The sequence below is a fragment of the Anas acuta genome, chromosome 5, assembly GCF_963932015.1.
Source record: "Anas acuta chromosome 5, bAnaAcu1.1, whole genome shotgun sequence".
Taxonomy (NCBI): domain Eukaryota; kingdom Metazoa; phylum Chordata; class Aves; order Anseriformes; family Anatidae; genus Anas; species Anas acuta.
This window is the reverse complement of record NC_088983.1, coordinates 47,840,991-47,858,401: the sequence shown is the minus strand read 5'-3', so window position 1 is coordinate 47,858,401 and position 17,411 is coordinate 47,840,991. Positions and strand designations below refer to the sequence as shown.

At 37.5% G+C, this 17,411-nt stretch overlaps 1 protein-coding gene across 5 annotated transcripts in view; it reads right to left on the bottom strand.

Annotated features, from left to right (window-relative positions):
- Positions 1–3,983: 3,983 nt before the first annotated feature.
- Positions 3,984–17,411, bottom strand: part of ANO1 (anoctamin 1) — a 77,677-nt gene continuing 64,249 nt past the window's right edge. For all 5 annotated transcript variants that reach the window (XM_068684583.1, XM_068684585.1, XM_068684586.1 and 2 more), the window contains 11 exons: positions 17,013–17,087; positions 15,946–16,147; positions 15,114–15,225; positions 14,355–14,412; positions 14,146–14,246; positions 13,563–13,708; positions 12,089–12,241; positions 11,243–11,295; positions 9,580–9,764; positions 7,632–7,737; positions 3,984–6,638 (listed from right to left, as the gene is read on the bottom strand). In XM_068684583.1, the coding sequence (XP_068540684.1) occupies positions 6,378–6,638; positions 7,632–7,737; positions 9,580–9,764; positions 11,243–11,295; positions 12,089–12,241; positions 13,563–13,708; positions 14,146–14,246; positions 14,355–14,412; positions 15,114–15,225; positions 15,946–16,147; positions 17,013–17,087 (1,452 nt within the window). In that variant the 3' untranslated portion in view covers positions 3,984–6,377. The remainder of the gene's footprint in view (positions 6,639–7,631; positions 7,738–9,579; positions 9,765–11,242; positions 11,296–12,088; positions 12,242–13,562; positions 13,709–14,145; positions 14,247–14,354; positions 14,413–15,113; positions 15,226–15,945; positions 16,148–17,012; positions 17,088–17,411) is intronic.

The window sequence follows — 17,411 nt, the reverse complement described above, 5'->3', positions numbered from 1 at the left end:
ATACCTGTGAGCACAGCAAAGCAATGATGCAATGCTGCCAGCTTGGCTCAAGGCTGTCGGCACAAGCAGAAGCCACTCATCTGCACGTTGTCTGTGAGGCTTGAGAGACTTAGCTGCTGAAGGGGCTGCAGTAACTGGGGTCTGACTTCAATGCTGGAAATGGCATGAGAGTTCATAAATCATTCTGAGCAATGTTAAAAATAAATGTGTTCTTAGAGGAACATGTGAGAAACACAATGATTGCTCTGGTCTAACACTAAGGACTCAAAACTGGTGTGCCAAATCTGGGATTAATCTGCAAACAAAATGAAAGATGGTGCTATTTGGGTGATCGTCTCTCTTTCTAGGCTCCTGAAAAGAGATGCTTTTTTGAGCAGAAAAGTTGTCTGGCATGCTCTCAGTGAAAACCACTTGTTTCACTGCACCTGCTTATTTTCAATTGCCAAGTCTCTCAGTGTTATTTGCAATACAATACAGTCAGTGGAGAACACAGTCACCAAGGTTTCACTGAAGCCTGAGAGGTCTCCCCATTCTTACTGTGTTTGTGTTCCATTTCTCATCACCTTCCAAATTTCACCTGAACATAAGATCAACAGTACTGCACTGCTTGGCACAATGTGACTGTACATTGCTCAGAAAAGACTGGCAAAGGATTCCCTGATAACCTACATACAAGACGGACTTGCCTTAGGAAGCAATCCTCGTTTCAGAAATACAACCTCCATAACTGATCTGCAACTCGCTTGGATTTAAAAACATCAATCAAGTCTTTTCTTCCTCGCTTCCCTATCTGCCACTTTTCCCCAGCATCTAAACTTCAGCTAGGAAAGATGGCTATTCTTCTTTCATTTAGAAGTAAAAATATGGAATAATCTTCTCTTCCATTCTAAGAAAGTTGGCTTCACTATACAATTTTAACTCTTGCTCTGAAAAATGGGTTTTGTTAAGCTTTTAAACTTATCTGCACAATACTTTATGTTTGGATTCTTTTTCTCATAAGAATCTTTATTATTACATTTCCCATTTTGGCACAAATTTTCTCATACATGTGGTACTAAGCAAGATGAAGGCTGTGGCCTCAAAAACCTTCATACTTGTATAACTAGCTAAGTTAACATGACCATACAATGCCTTATATTTTCGGAGCCCCTTTCCTTTTGGAAACTAACACAACGGTATGTAGAACTCTACTGCTTACACAACTCATGTGCATCAATATATTTTGGCTTTAGCTGACCCTCTGGGTTATGATAGTACCATAGAGTGAGTACTAAGAATTTTTATTTCAAGTGGAACCAATCATTCAATAAGCCATGCTTAATCTCACATGGAGTATACTGAAGTCAAAGGGAGTCAAAGAAAACATTTTCCTTGGCTTCAAGTGGCCTTGAATAAGGCTGCATGCATGGCATTAAAAATTAAGGAAGAGCTTAAAATTAAAAAGCCACTTTGATAGTTTTTTCTTCAGGAAGGCCTGTTCAGCTAAAAAAAGAAGGGGGAAAAAAAAGGAACAATATTTTTTCTGTGCTGTACTAAAAATGGCATAATGTATTTGGTCATGGAATAAATTGTACTTGTGTGTGAAAAGAATTGAAACAGCTTGAATGGAATCCACATAAATTTTAGGATATGTTTTCTTCAGTTGCAAAAGGAAAAACAATTGTTTACTTTGAAAACTTCATAGGAAAATATAAACGTGCTAAAGTGATCTACAAAACTTAGGAGAGTTTGGACTCCTGAGGAAACAAGATGAATAGTAAATTGTTTCATTATCTTTTATTGGGAATCAGAACAGCCAAAGTGATCATTAACAGCTCAGCACCAGAGAGCACTGAGGGTTTAAAAATAGAAATGTATCTGTGCCTTGACTTGAGACTTATTCACCCTTAAGCTATTTAAGACTGCAAAATATTTGTAATACAGTCTCTTAGAAACACAATGACATCGAAATTCAGAAGATTCAGACTTGTACTGTCAACACAATAGGGTGCATGTGATTTCCTCAGATGTACCAACTGAAATTCTGCCTTTTCTGCAAACTTTGGGTAGCAAAAAGCAAACATTGTATTTTACCAATGGTTGAAAAAAAATATTCTACATAGCCACTTCCAACTGTAATATTTCCTACTATTGTCTGTATCTGCATCTTCTCATGAAGACCTCCACTCTATAATTAAGTAAACCACTATAATTATTTCCCTGTTTAATATTTATTTATTTATTTAATGAAGGAAGCAAGGGAGCTGGGATATGGGGTTTTGTACTTACAACTTTTTTGTTAGAAGCATGTCAAAAACAGGTTGCATACAAGTCACGGAGATGTCATCAAATCAATACTGAATTCCACTGACGAGATGGATACAATATCACTATCTTTCTTCAAGCCTGTCCCATATGATGGTAGCTGCAAGTCACCATGAAAACTGCTGTTTTCAGTTAATTCTTGGTTACTTTCCATTCCCTATTTTTCTTGCCCTCCCGCATAATTTTTACTCAAATTTGCTATTGGTAATAACAAAGCTTGTTTCTGCTTGCATCACAAATATGAAAAAAAATACTTTCATGAAAAGTAACACAACAGCGCAAATCTCTTTATGGAAGATATTGCCTTATATCTCATGAACTCAACTTGATAGATTTGTCTTTAAGAACTGAGAAAACCAAACCCATTTCCAAATAGGCAGTGATTTACCCGCTCCTACAAAAGTTACACAGAATGATGAAAAGTATTTTGGTGCAGAATTTTGTGTTTGATATGGATTATTGCTTAACTCAATGACTCATCTTTTGTAGAAAACTAAAGTCTTACCTTTGTTTGGATAGCAAACAAATCCAAGCATGACATAAACTGACTGAACAGAGATTACTCACACTCCAAAGGAAGTATTTTGTCTGATACGTTGTACCTAGCTCCTACAATTTAACAGCTGAAAGATCTTGAGAGTAGTCTAGGAAGATTTTCATTGACATTATCTCCAAAGAGAATTCCCACCTTCTAAATTACATTCAATTACAGCTAGAGGTATTAATATTTTCTAGTAAGAAAGGAAAAATTGGCATGAAGATTCACTCTTAGCCTTCTAACAACAGTTCAAAAAAAAAAAAAAAAGGAAAGTACAAGCCAGGCTCTGTGTCCAACTCTGCTTGTATGCTTGTACAGGTCTCAAAGTACAATAAAAATGTGAAAAACTTGGTGCAGCTTTTCTGCTTCCTGTGCTGTGACACTTCAGGGTTGTCATTCAGCAGTGTGTGGTCAAGGGAATCACTGAGTTTTGTTACTTTAGTTTTACCATTCATACTTTTTTTTTTTTTTTTTCTCCTTGTAATGAATACATTTTTCATTCTAAACAGACAAACCAAGCAGTATTCTTCCTTGTTATAAACCTACTTCAAATGTCTTTGTGAATACTCTTACACACCATATTCAGCTAAATACCTAAGACCAAAGTAAAAAGAAAATGAAAGCTCCCAGGATATAATTCTTCACTGAGTGTTGAGAGTATGCACCATCTATATTTGTGCTAGAAGCCAAATCCCCCTTTGTGCTCATGGAGATGGAAACATCTAAGGTGGGATGCATCGAATCTCAAAGTGTTATTTGATCCCACTTGATCCCTCAAATCTAGAGCAACTACAACACAGGATTTGAAATCTGAGTTGTTAGTAAGATGTCTATAAATCAAGTAGTTAATACCTGATAAAAATCAAATAATAATAAACCCATTTCTATTCTGATCTCTGTTGGCTGAGTACACAAGGAGCACTGACTGCAAAAGGCATCAAAGATCCAGTTTTAGGCAAACTATAACGTAAGTTACTGTATTTCTCCAGTCTAATAGTACTCATAGTTGCACACAGAGTACAAAGAGGATTGGGAACAGAAGCTGTCCCACAGAAGAAGCTCTAGCAGATTTAAGTTTATTTCAAATAAATGTTCAAACAAACAAACAAAAAAAAAAGAAAAAGAAAAAAACGAACTAAAAGAGATTTAGTAGATATTTACTTTTCTTAAAAAATGATTCCATGAAAGAGTTTTATAGTTATCTAAGTAGTAATACAGTTTTTATATACAAAATTCCATTTCAAACAATTTACTGTACAAAAGAAAGTATAAGCCACTGTTACTATTTCATGATTTCAGCAAACAATGAAAAATTCTGATAAGTATGTGTTCAGGATAAAGCTCTACCATTTACAGGAATGTCAGTATTAAGCTGGGAACACTTTCAGATAAGTATTTACAGATGAAATTCCCCTAGAGGAAGTTCCCTATGATGTCTCTTCAGAATAGGTAGTTCATGTTTGGGTTTCTTCTGGATCTTTTGGGCTACCATACGATAAGAAAAAGAACACTTCTTCAACAGGATTTACCTAATTTATTTGCACTCATATTTCTACTGCAGTCCATGGGTCTGATCTTGTAAATGCTTACTGCCAGGAACAATGCTTATTGTGTGAATATACCAGGCAGGATTTGGCCCTGTAGTTGTAAGATACCATAAATTACAAATTTTAAAAATAGTGACATTCCTGCAAGTCAAAATACAACAGAAACAAGATTTAACAAAATATAAGCCCTTTATTAATAAAAATCTTTGGTTGAATCAATATTTTAAATAAGTTTCAAGAATATTTGGTTAATACCATTTTCTTTCTTCCACATAATATCTTTTCTGGTATCTTCTTTGGACAGACTACAGAAAAATATCAAGTTTATCACATACTTTAAAACAAATAAATATATCAAAAGCTAGATATGGCTTCTTTTTTTTTTTTTTAGTTCTAGTATTAATCTTTAAATTAGTTTGGCAAAGGAAAAAAAAAGAAAAAGAAACAAGTAGCTGAAAACAGTCTTGACGTCGTTTGGTTTTGTAACAAACCATACAGTAGTTAGACTTTAAAGAAATCTTTACATTTTATTTTATTCAGTTTTATATTCGTAATGCAAGTGCCATGGACAAGACAAAGCGATAAAAGAAATTAGGTTAATTGCACCAATATTATTTGTAAGTGCAGTTTATCATTTGACAAAGCAAAATTAAAATGTACTATATTTAAAAAGAGTTGAACTGATGGGATTTAGATAGGCTTCTTAAGTAACGATTTTAGACTTGTACTTTAAGGAAGCTCTTTATATAAAAGATAGGGTATTTTAAGACAAAAGAAAAGTCCTGTAACTAACTGAAGGTCTGGTCCTGTAGCCCCATTGCAGGCAAAACTTCCATTAAAGACAGTAAGTGGTACATGTTTTGGATTTACTCCTCTGGCATAGCCTCTGGGAAATGCCATTCAGCAGTACAAAGTCTGCAGGGTAAACTGGCTGTGAAAGATGCGCGCAAACTCCCTTCTCCTGCAGAGCATAGAGGGCTACAGAGAAAAACCTGGCTAAGAAAGGGATGTGCTAAAACAACAGGAAAAGGGACTCTCCTCAGCAAGAATGGTGTCTGAGTGCTAGGCAGGGCAGTGTGACTCACTGTAGCTCTACATGTGCTCATTAATTCAGGGCATTTACCAAAATACTCTATGGTAATCAACCTGCTGGGAAGATCTCCCAGATTGTGCTGCTGCCACCTTGCTATGAGCTAGGAGCCTCTGGGGGACAGCTCAAACACACATGATGCAGTCTGGGGCACCAAGGTAGCTTCCACCACATCGGTTGTTCATTGGTAAGAAGGACTCTTCCAGATCCACTTTCCTGATGCTTGTGAAGAGAGCAGTGCTCAGTGGAGGTGTCAGGCATGCAGCAGAATGCCACACGTGCCTCAGGCATGTCTTTGACTCTAAAGCTCAGTGGGAGCTTTGTTTCAGACCTGCAGGTTTATAGATGTCTGCTGGCAGAGCTAAAACATATCTTTGAAAGCAAGTAAGTCTGGTAAACTTTGCATGGTTCCTCTCCTGCCAAAAGGAATACTAGGGCACACTCTAAAGCTGATTTTGCATACAAAGTTGTCCCACAGACCTGCAAGCCAAGGGCTCCAAAAATATTTTAAATTAGTAGTATTATTATTAAATAATTAAAGGTCAATTTTAAGTAATTGTCTAAGTTCAAATTGTTAGAGAATATCTCTGTCAAGATGTACTAAGTACTAAGCGCATTTATTAATGCACATCAATGTCTATAGTGTTATCTAATGATGACATACAAAAATTCCCTGCATTACTGCTTGTGCAAAGAAAAAAGAAAAAAAACACAACATATTATCAGAAATAGATCATGGTCCTCCCCATTTGTAAGAAAAGCATTTCTCACAAAAATGGGAGTAAAATGGCAGCACATCCTTCAACATGCACCAGGTTGTCCATTTGTCAAGTCCTGCCCTTTATGTGATGGCTTATGTACCAGTGGAATGCCCCAACATGCTCAACTGCCTCCTCTTCTATACGTCAACAGGATACGAGTGGCAGGAGGACAAGCTCCCACTGTGGCTCCCGGAGAGTCTGGGGCTGTGATTGTTACAGTTTTCACCTTTTTTCTTGTCCTTGTCTTTCCAGGTTTCCAGCATTTGCAGCTTCCCTTGCTCTTCTCTCATGAAGACCTCGACCATGAGAACCTTCTCTTTATGAATCTGCTGACTAATGTCCTTGGGAATGTCTGGGATAATCCAGTCAACAAAGTCACTCATAAACATGACCAAGTTCTGAAAAGTAAATTGTGAGAAAACATCAGCAAGGTCAAATGCAAGGATGACTGTAGGGAAAGGGGCCATTTTCAGTGTATTTGAGAAGAAGAGAATGAAGAAAAGACAATATTTGAGTTGGGCTCAAATGCATGTCACAAATGTGATACTGAGCCAAATTTACCTCGACTTCCTGTTCATACTAGAAGTAGACAAAAATGGCAGGCACAGATCTCTATGATTTAAGTACAAATACTATCATAGCTATTTGGAAATCAAAAGGAAGTACTGTAACTGATAAATAAAGATTAACATCAGCAAGGCAGAAGCACATAGCAAGTGGTAAAATGAAAGCTGGCAAAAAAAAAAACAACATTCCAATTAAATGTTTCTGATTTAAAATCTCGGTTTCATGAAGGGGAAGTGTTTTAAATAAAAATATGTATTTTGTTGAAAAAGGAATAAAAGTTTTGAAATAAGTTGTTTACATAAGACACAATTAAACATCTGTATCACAATAACTAGCATCACTGTTGTGACTGAACAATGTCACAGTAAATAACTGCAAGATTTTGCCTTCTTGTTCAGAGGTGAGATAAAATACAATTGGAAAAATTTAGAAATTCCACTTCTGGGCTAGGTCTAGACATTATTTTGGAATAAATTTATGCTTCTTCACTATACATGTTGATGTCTTACTGGAGAAACTGGTGGGACCTAATTAGCATCAGTCTTGTGCTTTCCTACTCACTAAAGTCATTAAGTTGCTTCTGGATCAAACCAGTTCAGGGAATCACTGGGGACAAAGTAATTCACTGGGGATACATCTGGATTGTATGGGAAGCAGCAGGAAGGTAAACAAGAATGGGCAAATTCCTTTGATTTTGCAGGAAAGAGCTGTGAAAGAAGATACTTTCTTCGGCCTAGTAACTTATTTCCAAAGGTGGCTTGCTCTAGTTAGCTGAAGAGATATGGTAACTTTTTCATATAAAAAGTGCATGCAGTATAACATACCTGGAAAACTATCACAAATGCTAATCTTGCAGCTAGGACAGCCCAGAAATCCTTTGAAATGTCATATTTGTTTTCAGACCAGGGGGGTTCTCGGTAATCTTTGTATCTGCAAAACAAGACTCAGTAGATAGTGATGTCATTCAAACATTTTAGCACAATGAGGAATTAACACCAAATGATTGAACAGTAGATCAAACCATCTAAAAGTGAGTTTGCTATTACAGCATTGCTCTATACTAACCTCTCACAAATAAGTTACAGCTGAAAGCTTCCCACAGCCTTCAAGTTTTAGCCAAAATTAAAGGTCTGCAATCTTAATATTCTCTGATTAATACAGATAATATAAACTCTGCATAAAGATGGAGTGAACTACACAACTCAAATTGTTTCTTGGTTTTAAAATCAACTTTCAATGAAAATAAATTAACATATTTTTCAGACTAACAGATTCAGGTTCATAATGTATGCTATGCTATATGGTGTTCTGCATAGTTTATGACTCACAAAAGACCACCACCAAATTCTGCTGTATAGAGAAAATATGAGAATTTTGCCTTAGCTGTGGCTTCCGGAAAATCTGTGAGCTAATCAACAATAACCTGTTAGGAATGGGACCAAAACCACCACCAACAACAACTATTACATATAAACCACAGCATCCTGTCAGTACTTTGCAAGAATTTGGGCTTCATATTTTCAAATGATCTAAAACTCTCTGGAATATGGGAGAAATGATGAAATGGGAAGAGGAAAGGCTGTGACTAGAATGCAGATAAAGCTGCTGTTTTAACAAAGGACTTTGCCACTAACACTTCCCTTCTGTAAGTTTTGTGCTAGAAGCATGTTTGCCAACCTAATTTATCCTCTGTCCAAAGATCATGAGAAGGAAATCAGGAGAAATTAAAAGCAAACAAAGCTAATACATGTACAATTTTGGTTGTTTTTGTCTTTTACCTCAGAGTGATTTTTCAGCTTAGCAGTAATTTCAGCCTATCAAGCTTGCACTATGACAATTTCTAAGAAATATAAATTTTAAAGTAATACAACTATAGAGGTGTTCTGTTTCTTGGTCAGTCTGTGTAATTTTTCAGTGTATGTGTACCTAATAATCTTTTTTTTTTTTTTTTTTTTTTTTTTTTTTTTTTTATCTTTTTCTCTGTTGGTGTGTCTCTTCCACCCTTGTTCTCTTCTTCCCCTTCTTGCCCCCATTTCCCTGTATTATTTAGTCTTTTGGGTTTTGCTGTTCCAAGTGCTTCCACTGTTACATTTGGCTTTGGTCCCCAGTTATAAGCTTGAAAACATTTGCTTTGAAGATGATGTGTATCTATGAAGGCCCGGGCAAAGCATGCATTTCAGTACTGACTTAGATTACTTGATAAACTGAAATATGCAAACAATAATTTGTCTTTGACAATTAAAATAATATGTAGAAATTGTTACAGGCAGACACATTTCCTGTACAATCACACTTTAAGTGGGTCTTAAGTTCCAGTGCAGATAAGGCTGCTGTTATTGTCATCAGGAATTTCTACAGAAATTGGAGAAGAGGTGGTATACTATGAAGTCACAATCATTGTATCAGTAGCATACAACACCATAACATCAGACAAATACTATTTTGTTCCCTTAAAGTATCATTTAACTGGTTATAGTTATTTATCTCCTTTCCTGGAAAAGAGAATACATAATTGTAAAAATCTTTACACTGATAAACACTGAATTTAATAATGCTACTCTTTATTTCCCAAAATAAGCAGTACTTCATATGCAGGGTTTATGATTGCTTAATCTGTAAAGCAATAGCTCTACCTGATAGAAAACACCACCAAGGTGCTCAAAAGGTACTGAAAGTACAAGGGACCAAGGTCTACCCCAGGAACGTAAGAATTTGTCATGTTCTTAACCAGCTGGGAAAACACTTAAAATTAGTTATCATTCAAGAGAGTACCTGCATATCTGAACCTCGTAGCCAAGATCCATGGGGTCATTTGGAGCTGTTCCTGCTTGAAAATCGCTGACATTAAAAGAGGATAGTGTATGGTTCACGAAGCCATGCATGGTGCCATTCTCACTGTACATATACAGGTACACGAGGCGTGGAATGAAGTCGGATGTGAATGAGATCACAAATGCCTAAGCCATAAGAGTAGAGAATGAGCGCAATATTCAGGCACTGTTTAAGTTAATAATACACTCAAGTATCTCTTGCCCACACAGCTTGCACAAATCAGGATGGTCAGATAGGGGATGCTGCAGAACACAAAAGGGGGAGTGCAGCCCACAGGTCCCTAAAAACGGAGTATTTACTGCAGTAACAAGGTGGTATTTACTGTTGACAATTTTGAGCTGCAGGACACGACATGGAGCAGTTTCATGTTGACCCAGATTTCTATGTGGTAACAACCTGAACTCTCTGGAGCATGAAGCTGTCGCACCCCCAGCATCAGAGAAAAGCAAAATAATCTGCTGTTTCCCTGCGCCCCAACCACAACTTGACCCTCACACATTGTATAAAGCCTAAATGATTGATTTACGTGGTCTGTTTTGCTTTTCTGCAAACAACTTATAGTCAGTTGAATCTTTAAATTCTCATTGCATTGCCAAAGCCCATTAACTGTGTGTTCTTTAGCTCTACCAAGTTAAAAAGATGAGCAGACCGAGACAGTTTTATTTTATGGTCACAAAAGTTCCATGTTTGGTTATTTAAAAAGGTTTTACAAAGATGTCATACACAAAAAGCAGAACAGCCAAGTCAGAGGATTTGTTCACAACTCTAGCTGTTCTCGTTTATCATTACTGTGAAACATTCTCATTGGTATAAGTCTCATGCACACGTGGAACAAACAGTACAAAATGTTTTACTAATTTTATGAGGGATAGTACATAGATCAAAGAGAAAATAACACTGGATAATGATGAAGAGAGATTACAAGGAAGAAAAGAGAAAAATAGAGAAATTATTTCCAAAGGAAAAGAGGAGAAATGGTAAAGACAAGTAAGGCAGCATCCTAAATAACCACCAGAATGGTTTGGCCGTAGAAGACCAAACACCTGCTGGCAAAGCTAAGGGATTTCCACTCTGGACAATATGGAGAAAATGAGAGGGCACGTCCACACATGGTGATAAGCCCTGAGTGGCTGCTATTACAAACATGTTTTCAGCTTGCCATTCTTTATTTTTCAACTTTCCCCAGGCATGGTGCAATGAGGATGATGAAAGTAGATGTATATTTATCTAGGATAATAGAAATGAATATAATGGAAGGAAAGCAAGAGAGAATCTGTTCTTATAGCCACAAAATACAACTTTTCTGATGAATCAAGATGCTGCAAGAAATGCTGATATTAAGGTGGTCTCAAAATTTTCTAAGGGATAGGACATTCAATGTGGAATTAACCAAAAATATCTTCATTGATTTTCAGAGCTGAGTAAGAGCAAAACTGTCACAACCTTAAAGTAAACACTGGATCTGATTCTCTAATATTTTAGCAAATTTCTAAATCATATACTTTCACTGAATTTGAGGGATTTAAGCTGAAATTAAACTAATGGAGCCAAATGGAAAAGCCAGCCTACTGAAGTAAAATTGCATTTGTGCAGAATTACTTACATTTATTATGACAGCAAGCTTTCCTATACCCCGGAGGATATTATACCAGATTCCTAAGGGAGTAAACAAACTTATGAATATTGTGCTAGTCATTAAACTTAGATAAATTACATTTTCAGTTAACAGTGCTAGGACCGTGCCAAACTTGAGTTATACATGAAATAAAAAATAGAAATTTATAAGAGATTAATTAAAAGACCTGTAAGCAAAGTGAGCCCAACTCCGTCTTCCAGAGCTATACTTAAACACTTTTTTTTTTTATTTAATATATATATATGTATATATATATATATATATATATACATATATATATATATAGGTTTTGAGGGAAGGGGAGGACTGGTCTGCTGCTGTCTTGTGACTGCAAAGCCAGCTTCTGGCTGGCCTCACCCACAGCTTTCCAGCTTCAAGAGATAAATGTCATTTGAGTGGGGACAAAGAGCCGTGTTTACCCACAGACACCTTCTCTCTTTCCCCTGTGTATTTCTCCAGCCCAGTCCAGAGCTTTTAAATGCAGAAATTTTTGCTTCTGCAAGAAAACTGCACTGCTAAGAAGAACAGCTGGTGTGCAGAACCATGCAAGATATTTCACTATTGTATTGATCACTTTGATTTGAAAAATGATATTTACCTAATAAAATATTAATCTGAATTTAAATCACTGGTCTTTCTATTTTGAAAGTAAAGTCTTGATAAGTTATGACAGTTCACAGTTAAGCCACAGTCTAATGTTTTGAATTGTCCTATAAATGTCTTCCTGTTAATGAGACTAACTCAGCATAATAATATCCTGCCATCAATCCAGGAACAAACAAGCAGGGAGTCACTGCAGCAATGCGCACTTACCTATATCCTTCGCTCTGACTGCTACCGGTCTCCTCAGCTCTGTAACAAATTTTTTTGCATCTAAACGGATTTCAATGATGTTGTTCAACAAAGCAAACAGAGGCGCCAGTGGGAAGGATGCAACAAACAAGGTTACAAATCCAAACTGAATAACTGAGAAGAAAAAAAAAAAGGGAGAATTTCAATGGATTTGGTCTGTATTTGTCAAATGCATCATGTCAGTGCCATTCCCACAAATTCTAGCAAAATGACACTTGCTGGGAGACTAGATTACATTTTCTGCATGAGGCACTTTTGCCTAGCTGCTGCTCCATTCAGGCACTTAAGGGCCAGCTGTCCCTCCTGCAAAAGCCGGGACTGGTGAGGCAAGACCTGAAAAGTGACCAGAAAGACAGGGAAGCTCCTAACACAGCTTCCCTGTGGGCAATGCTGGCACAGCCCCTATGCGCCTCTGGCAGTGCAGGGGCAAGGGAACACTGTGCCACCAGCTGCAGCAGGACTAATCATGCTCATGTCATACTCATTCCATTACTGCTTTAGTCATATCTTTCTTCTTCTGCTACTTACCCTCCTGAACTCACTAACTGCACGTTTTCTAATTGTTAGCTGCTGGTAACATAGCCTTGCAGTTTGCAGTACTAAATTTCAATCTGTTTCAACCACTCTGGACACCAAGATATTCTAATTCACCTCTGTATTTGCCAGGCACGCCCACTTTGGGTATTAGTGTATTTCATTATTCTTTTCCAATATTTTTGCCTAGTCATTCCTGAAAACACTAAACAAGATTGCTCCTCTAGGACTGACCCTTCAGGAACCTTGGATAGTATCACAAACCACGTTATATGGAGCAGTCTTCTCTGCTTTTTCAAGATGGCATGGCGGAAAAGAAATGTAGTCTTAGGACCTCAATAATGCAGACCTGACATCCAGCACTTAAATGCCATATCAATCACTCAAGATGATACATTACTTGCAACACAATCTATGTAATATGTCAAGTACAACCTGGTCTACAGGCACATCTCTGAGAAGACTAAGTCCAGATTTTACAAAACAGAAACAATCTGGTGTGGGAATATACAGTGGGAACTGTCAAATCTGAATTAAATTAAATTAAATAACTTTTTCCCCTTGTAGGGTGTAATGGTGTGATGCAATCTGGCTCACAATCTCAGGTTTACTCTATTTATCATTTGTATTTAAAACTTGACAGTAACATATCACATAGCTCAAAAAAAAGTACCTAAAATATGTGCTAGAGATAAAGATCATGTTCACCAGATAGCCTAAGTCACCTCTGAAGTAGCCCTTGACTGGCTGAAATATTCTACATTCTTAGACTATACACTTTAATGATTAAATTCTGCACCATATCCACTGTCTTCCAAATCTACAGTTTGAAAACCTCAGCTCTCCAACCCATTTAGTCAGAATAATTCTGCCTGAAATGCCTTCTTTCCACCTCACTCACTCATTTCCATATATTCAGGGGTAAGTCCAGCGAAAGGCTCCAGGTTGTAGTCCACTTCATAGCGCTGCTTTTTTTTGACGTGCTCCTCATGGTCTAAGGAACGCCGGCGCTTTAGTTTCATGTATCGTATAAATTTCTTCATTTTCCTGAGGGAAGTGGAAGTGATCCAGTTAGCACGCCACTTTGGTCACAATGCCTATTTTTCAGATGGATAAGGAGTGACAAGTACACTGAGCTCCGTATCTACTTTCATAAAAACTGCATGAGTGCCATGATATGCTAAAAGGAAGTATCAGTGAAACATGGTTATGGTTGAATCACATGTTCAGAATTATACCTACTACTAGCAAGTAGGAAAACTGTAGATTTCCTAACTCTTTTCAGACACACGCATTGCTGGATGTAATTGCAGTGACATTGGTGCATCTGCAAAACAGCAAGGATGAAGTATTTGCTATACGGCAGACAGAGGCTCACTGCAAGGGTTTTGCAGGTACCATCTTCATATCAAGGGGCCATTAATACACAGTGTGTTGTACACATCATAAAAACCACGTGTTTGAGAAAAAAATTTACTACTTACGGGATGCCAATCTCAAATAAATTGTTCTGAATCAGCTGCTTGCCCAACATGATGATACTGAGCTGTATGCACAGCTCCATCAGGCAACCGCCTGGTGCGCACTGCAGCGGACAGAGGAAAGGGAAGTCAGGACATTTGCTGCACCTTGCCAACAGGGGAAGAGGGTGCTCACATGTGCTATGAGCACAGGCATGGTAAAATGCAATTACCTCTTCCATTCGGAAAGAATGGAAAATGTAAACGTAGTCTCCTGGACGTCCAACAAATCTAGGACACAATGGGTAGAAATATAAAGTTCATACAGATTTTATTCTTTTAGTACTTGATTCCTAAAGCCATTTATGTGAAATTCTGTACCTCTGGGTGGAATCACCTAATACTTAGCCCTGAAAAAGGGAAGGTGAGCAATTAACTTGGAAGTTTGCTGTGTTTTTGTTTTGTTTTGTTTTAAAGACTAAGTCCTGTTTATTGAGTAAGCAACTTAGTAAAAACTGCAAGCCATGTGCCCTACATAGTATAGGCACATCTTGAAAGAAATCCTCTAAGGTGCAAAAACCAGGAAAAAAATCCCAAACTGAAAAATAAAATAAAATAAGATGGATGGGAAAGAACAGCTGGGAAATAAATTATTGGGGCATGCTTAGAAGAGCAGAGGTAGTAAGCTGCCCAGGCTGACCACTAGCTGTCAACCTCAGCCCAGTTTCCCAGGCTAGCTGCATGCTCCACGATCCTTAGGAATATGCCCAAGCACCATCCTATCACTCAGAAATCACTCCGGAGCCAGAATCTGGCTTGGACTACATATGGGAACTCAACCTCATTTCTGTTGCATTAGCCAGACCATGCCCCATGGAGTCTACTGTCACCCATCTCAAGGTTTCTTCTTTATCACCCAGGTGTGGCTTAACACCACTACCACCGTCTCAAGAAACAAACTGAAACACCGAACAGCATTTTACGTTACTCACCGGCCTTTGAAAAAAGCGACATAGAAGATGGGTGTGTAAGCATTGACAAATTTCAGAAGGAAAGCCTTAAAAATCAGACGCTCTTCAAAATTCTTGTCAGTTTTTGGCACCTCTGGAACCAACGGGACATGGGTAAGAAACATTGAGGATTTATTCTTATCTGGAACATTTCAATGTGTTAAAAATGTGGACTTTGGACAACATTTTCAGCCACCCTTTAAACAGAGGTACGTATTTGCAGAGAGGTAAAGTAACATGGCCTCACAGAGGTCAGTGGTAAATCTGCTGAGGATCCTATTGTTCAGCTCCATTACAGCAGCAACTCCAGTGTCACTCCACATCTGGCAGATCTCCATGACAATCATTTGCAGAGTGGACAAGAACTGACTGAACTGAAAAGATTTCTGGACCTTTCATCACTGATGATTCTGATGTTTTGGGGATTTTTTTTTTCTGTACTTTTTTTTTCCTCTTACAGTTTTCCATCTCTATAGTTTTACATCTCTTATGTCAAGTAAACAATGGCAGAAAATGAAAGCAGTAATTTTCTGATATAGACAAGTCAAGGTCAAGAACAGGTACAGGAACCTCTGCTGTATCCCTGTCGCACATAACTGGTAAGTGATTAGTACCATCACTGCTGAAAGATAGACTTTAAAAATAAAGCTGAATCCACGTGCACTTTGATATTTGTAAGTTACTGCTGAGACTTCTAGCCACCCATTTGAATTTCCTGGGTTTGCTCACCATTTTGAAGTTAATAATGAAAGACAGTCCTTTTGGTACTCTCATTTATAATTGCTCCAACAAATACCACTTGATCTGCACCTACCGATCTGAGTTAGCCACCTTGCTATGCAGCCGTATACTTCATCCAGGATGATGATGACAACCAAATTGATGATGACAGCAGTGGCAGTGACAGTGACCCGGACGCTGGACCGGCCTGACGGAGTTGAGCTGATTGCCAGTGCTGCTGCAGTGGAGATTCTGTATATTATGACTCCAAACACTATAGCAAATGTCAGCCCCACCTGCAAGTAAGAGCAGCACAGCCTCTTATCAGAGATTTAACTATAAATACTTCGCATGGGACTTAGCTGTGACCTTAAAAAATGTGATCTCTGGGCCACATCCCAAGCCCACCAAATTCTGCATTAAGGCTCCCAGTCACTGTGATCAACTGTAGAACAGATCCTTTTTTGCTAGTAATTTGATCATCACAATCCCCCAAAAACACATGAACAAAGTTAACATGGGGTTTTATACCTTTGGAAAGGGCTTAATCCTTTTTATCCAGCTGCCATTGTGATCTACATCTGGAATTATTTCCTTCAAAGTTTATTTTATATGTTGATGTTTTATAAGCAAATGGAAAAAAAAGACTGTTCTAATAATTATTTTTCCTCCTTTTCTTCATTTATTTTTTTTCAAATTAAATATTCTGTTTGCAATTCTCCTGTTGTATGGTAGAATCCCAAATTTGATATAATTAAAAATGTTGGCAAAAAGGATTGTAATTTCCACATCAATTCTTTCAAAAATGTTTGGCATAAGAATTATGTCATTCTCTACTTCCTGAGTACTTCTCAAGAGCACTCTGCATATGTTTTAAGCTTTGTCCCATCAGTGATGGTGGTAACCTCCATTTCTGTGCCCTCATTTTTCCATTGCCATGTTCAGGTGTGCTTATTCTTTACTGGAATGAGATGGCAAAGTAGTATTCCAATTTCTTTAAAAGTTTTTACATCATAAAACTAATAAAACATTTTAATTTTTTAACTGGGAAAAAGTCATTGCAAACTATGGCAATTTGATAAATCTGTCACAGTATATTACTTCTGTTCTATACAGTCATTCAGTAACATAAGTTTCAGGTTTTCCCCAGATGATGCTTACCATGAAGATAATGCCAACAAAATTGGTCAAATAGGCTGGAAAACGATCCTTCCATGTCAGCTTTTCTTTATCTGTCTAAATTTTTTGGGGGAAAAAGGCACATTTACTAAAGATGAAGCACGTGATTTTGTACATGTGACAAAAACACAGAGGGGAACAAAAGGCTAACAAACACACACCCAGTTAGCAGATGCAAAGACACAGTGTTTACAGTTACAATTCCACACAGGCAAATTGTTTACTCGAAATCTAGGTTCAAATTTGTCAAGAGCCTGCACTGCAAGTATAAATAAAACAGATTTTTCTGTATACTTTTTGAAGGAAACATGCAAATAGCCTGTCATAAACCATGAAGTAAGATCTCTCCCACTGTTAAATATTTTATTTTGCTTTCCCTGG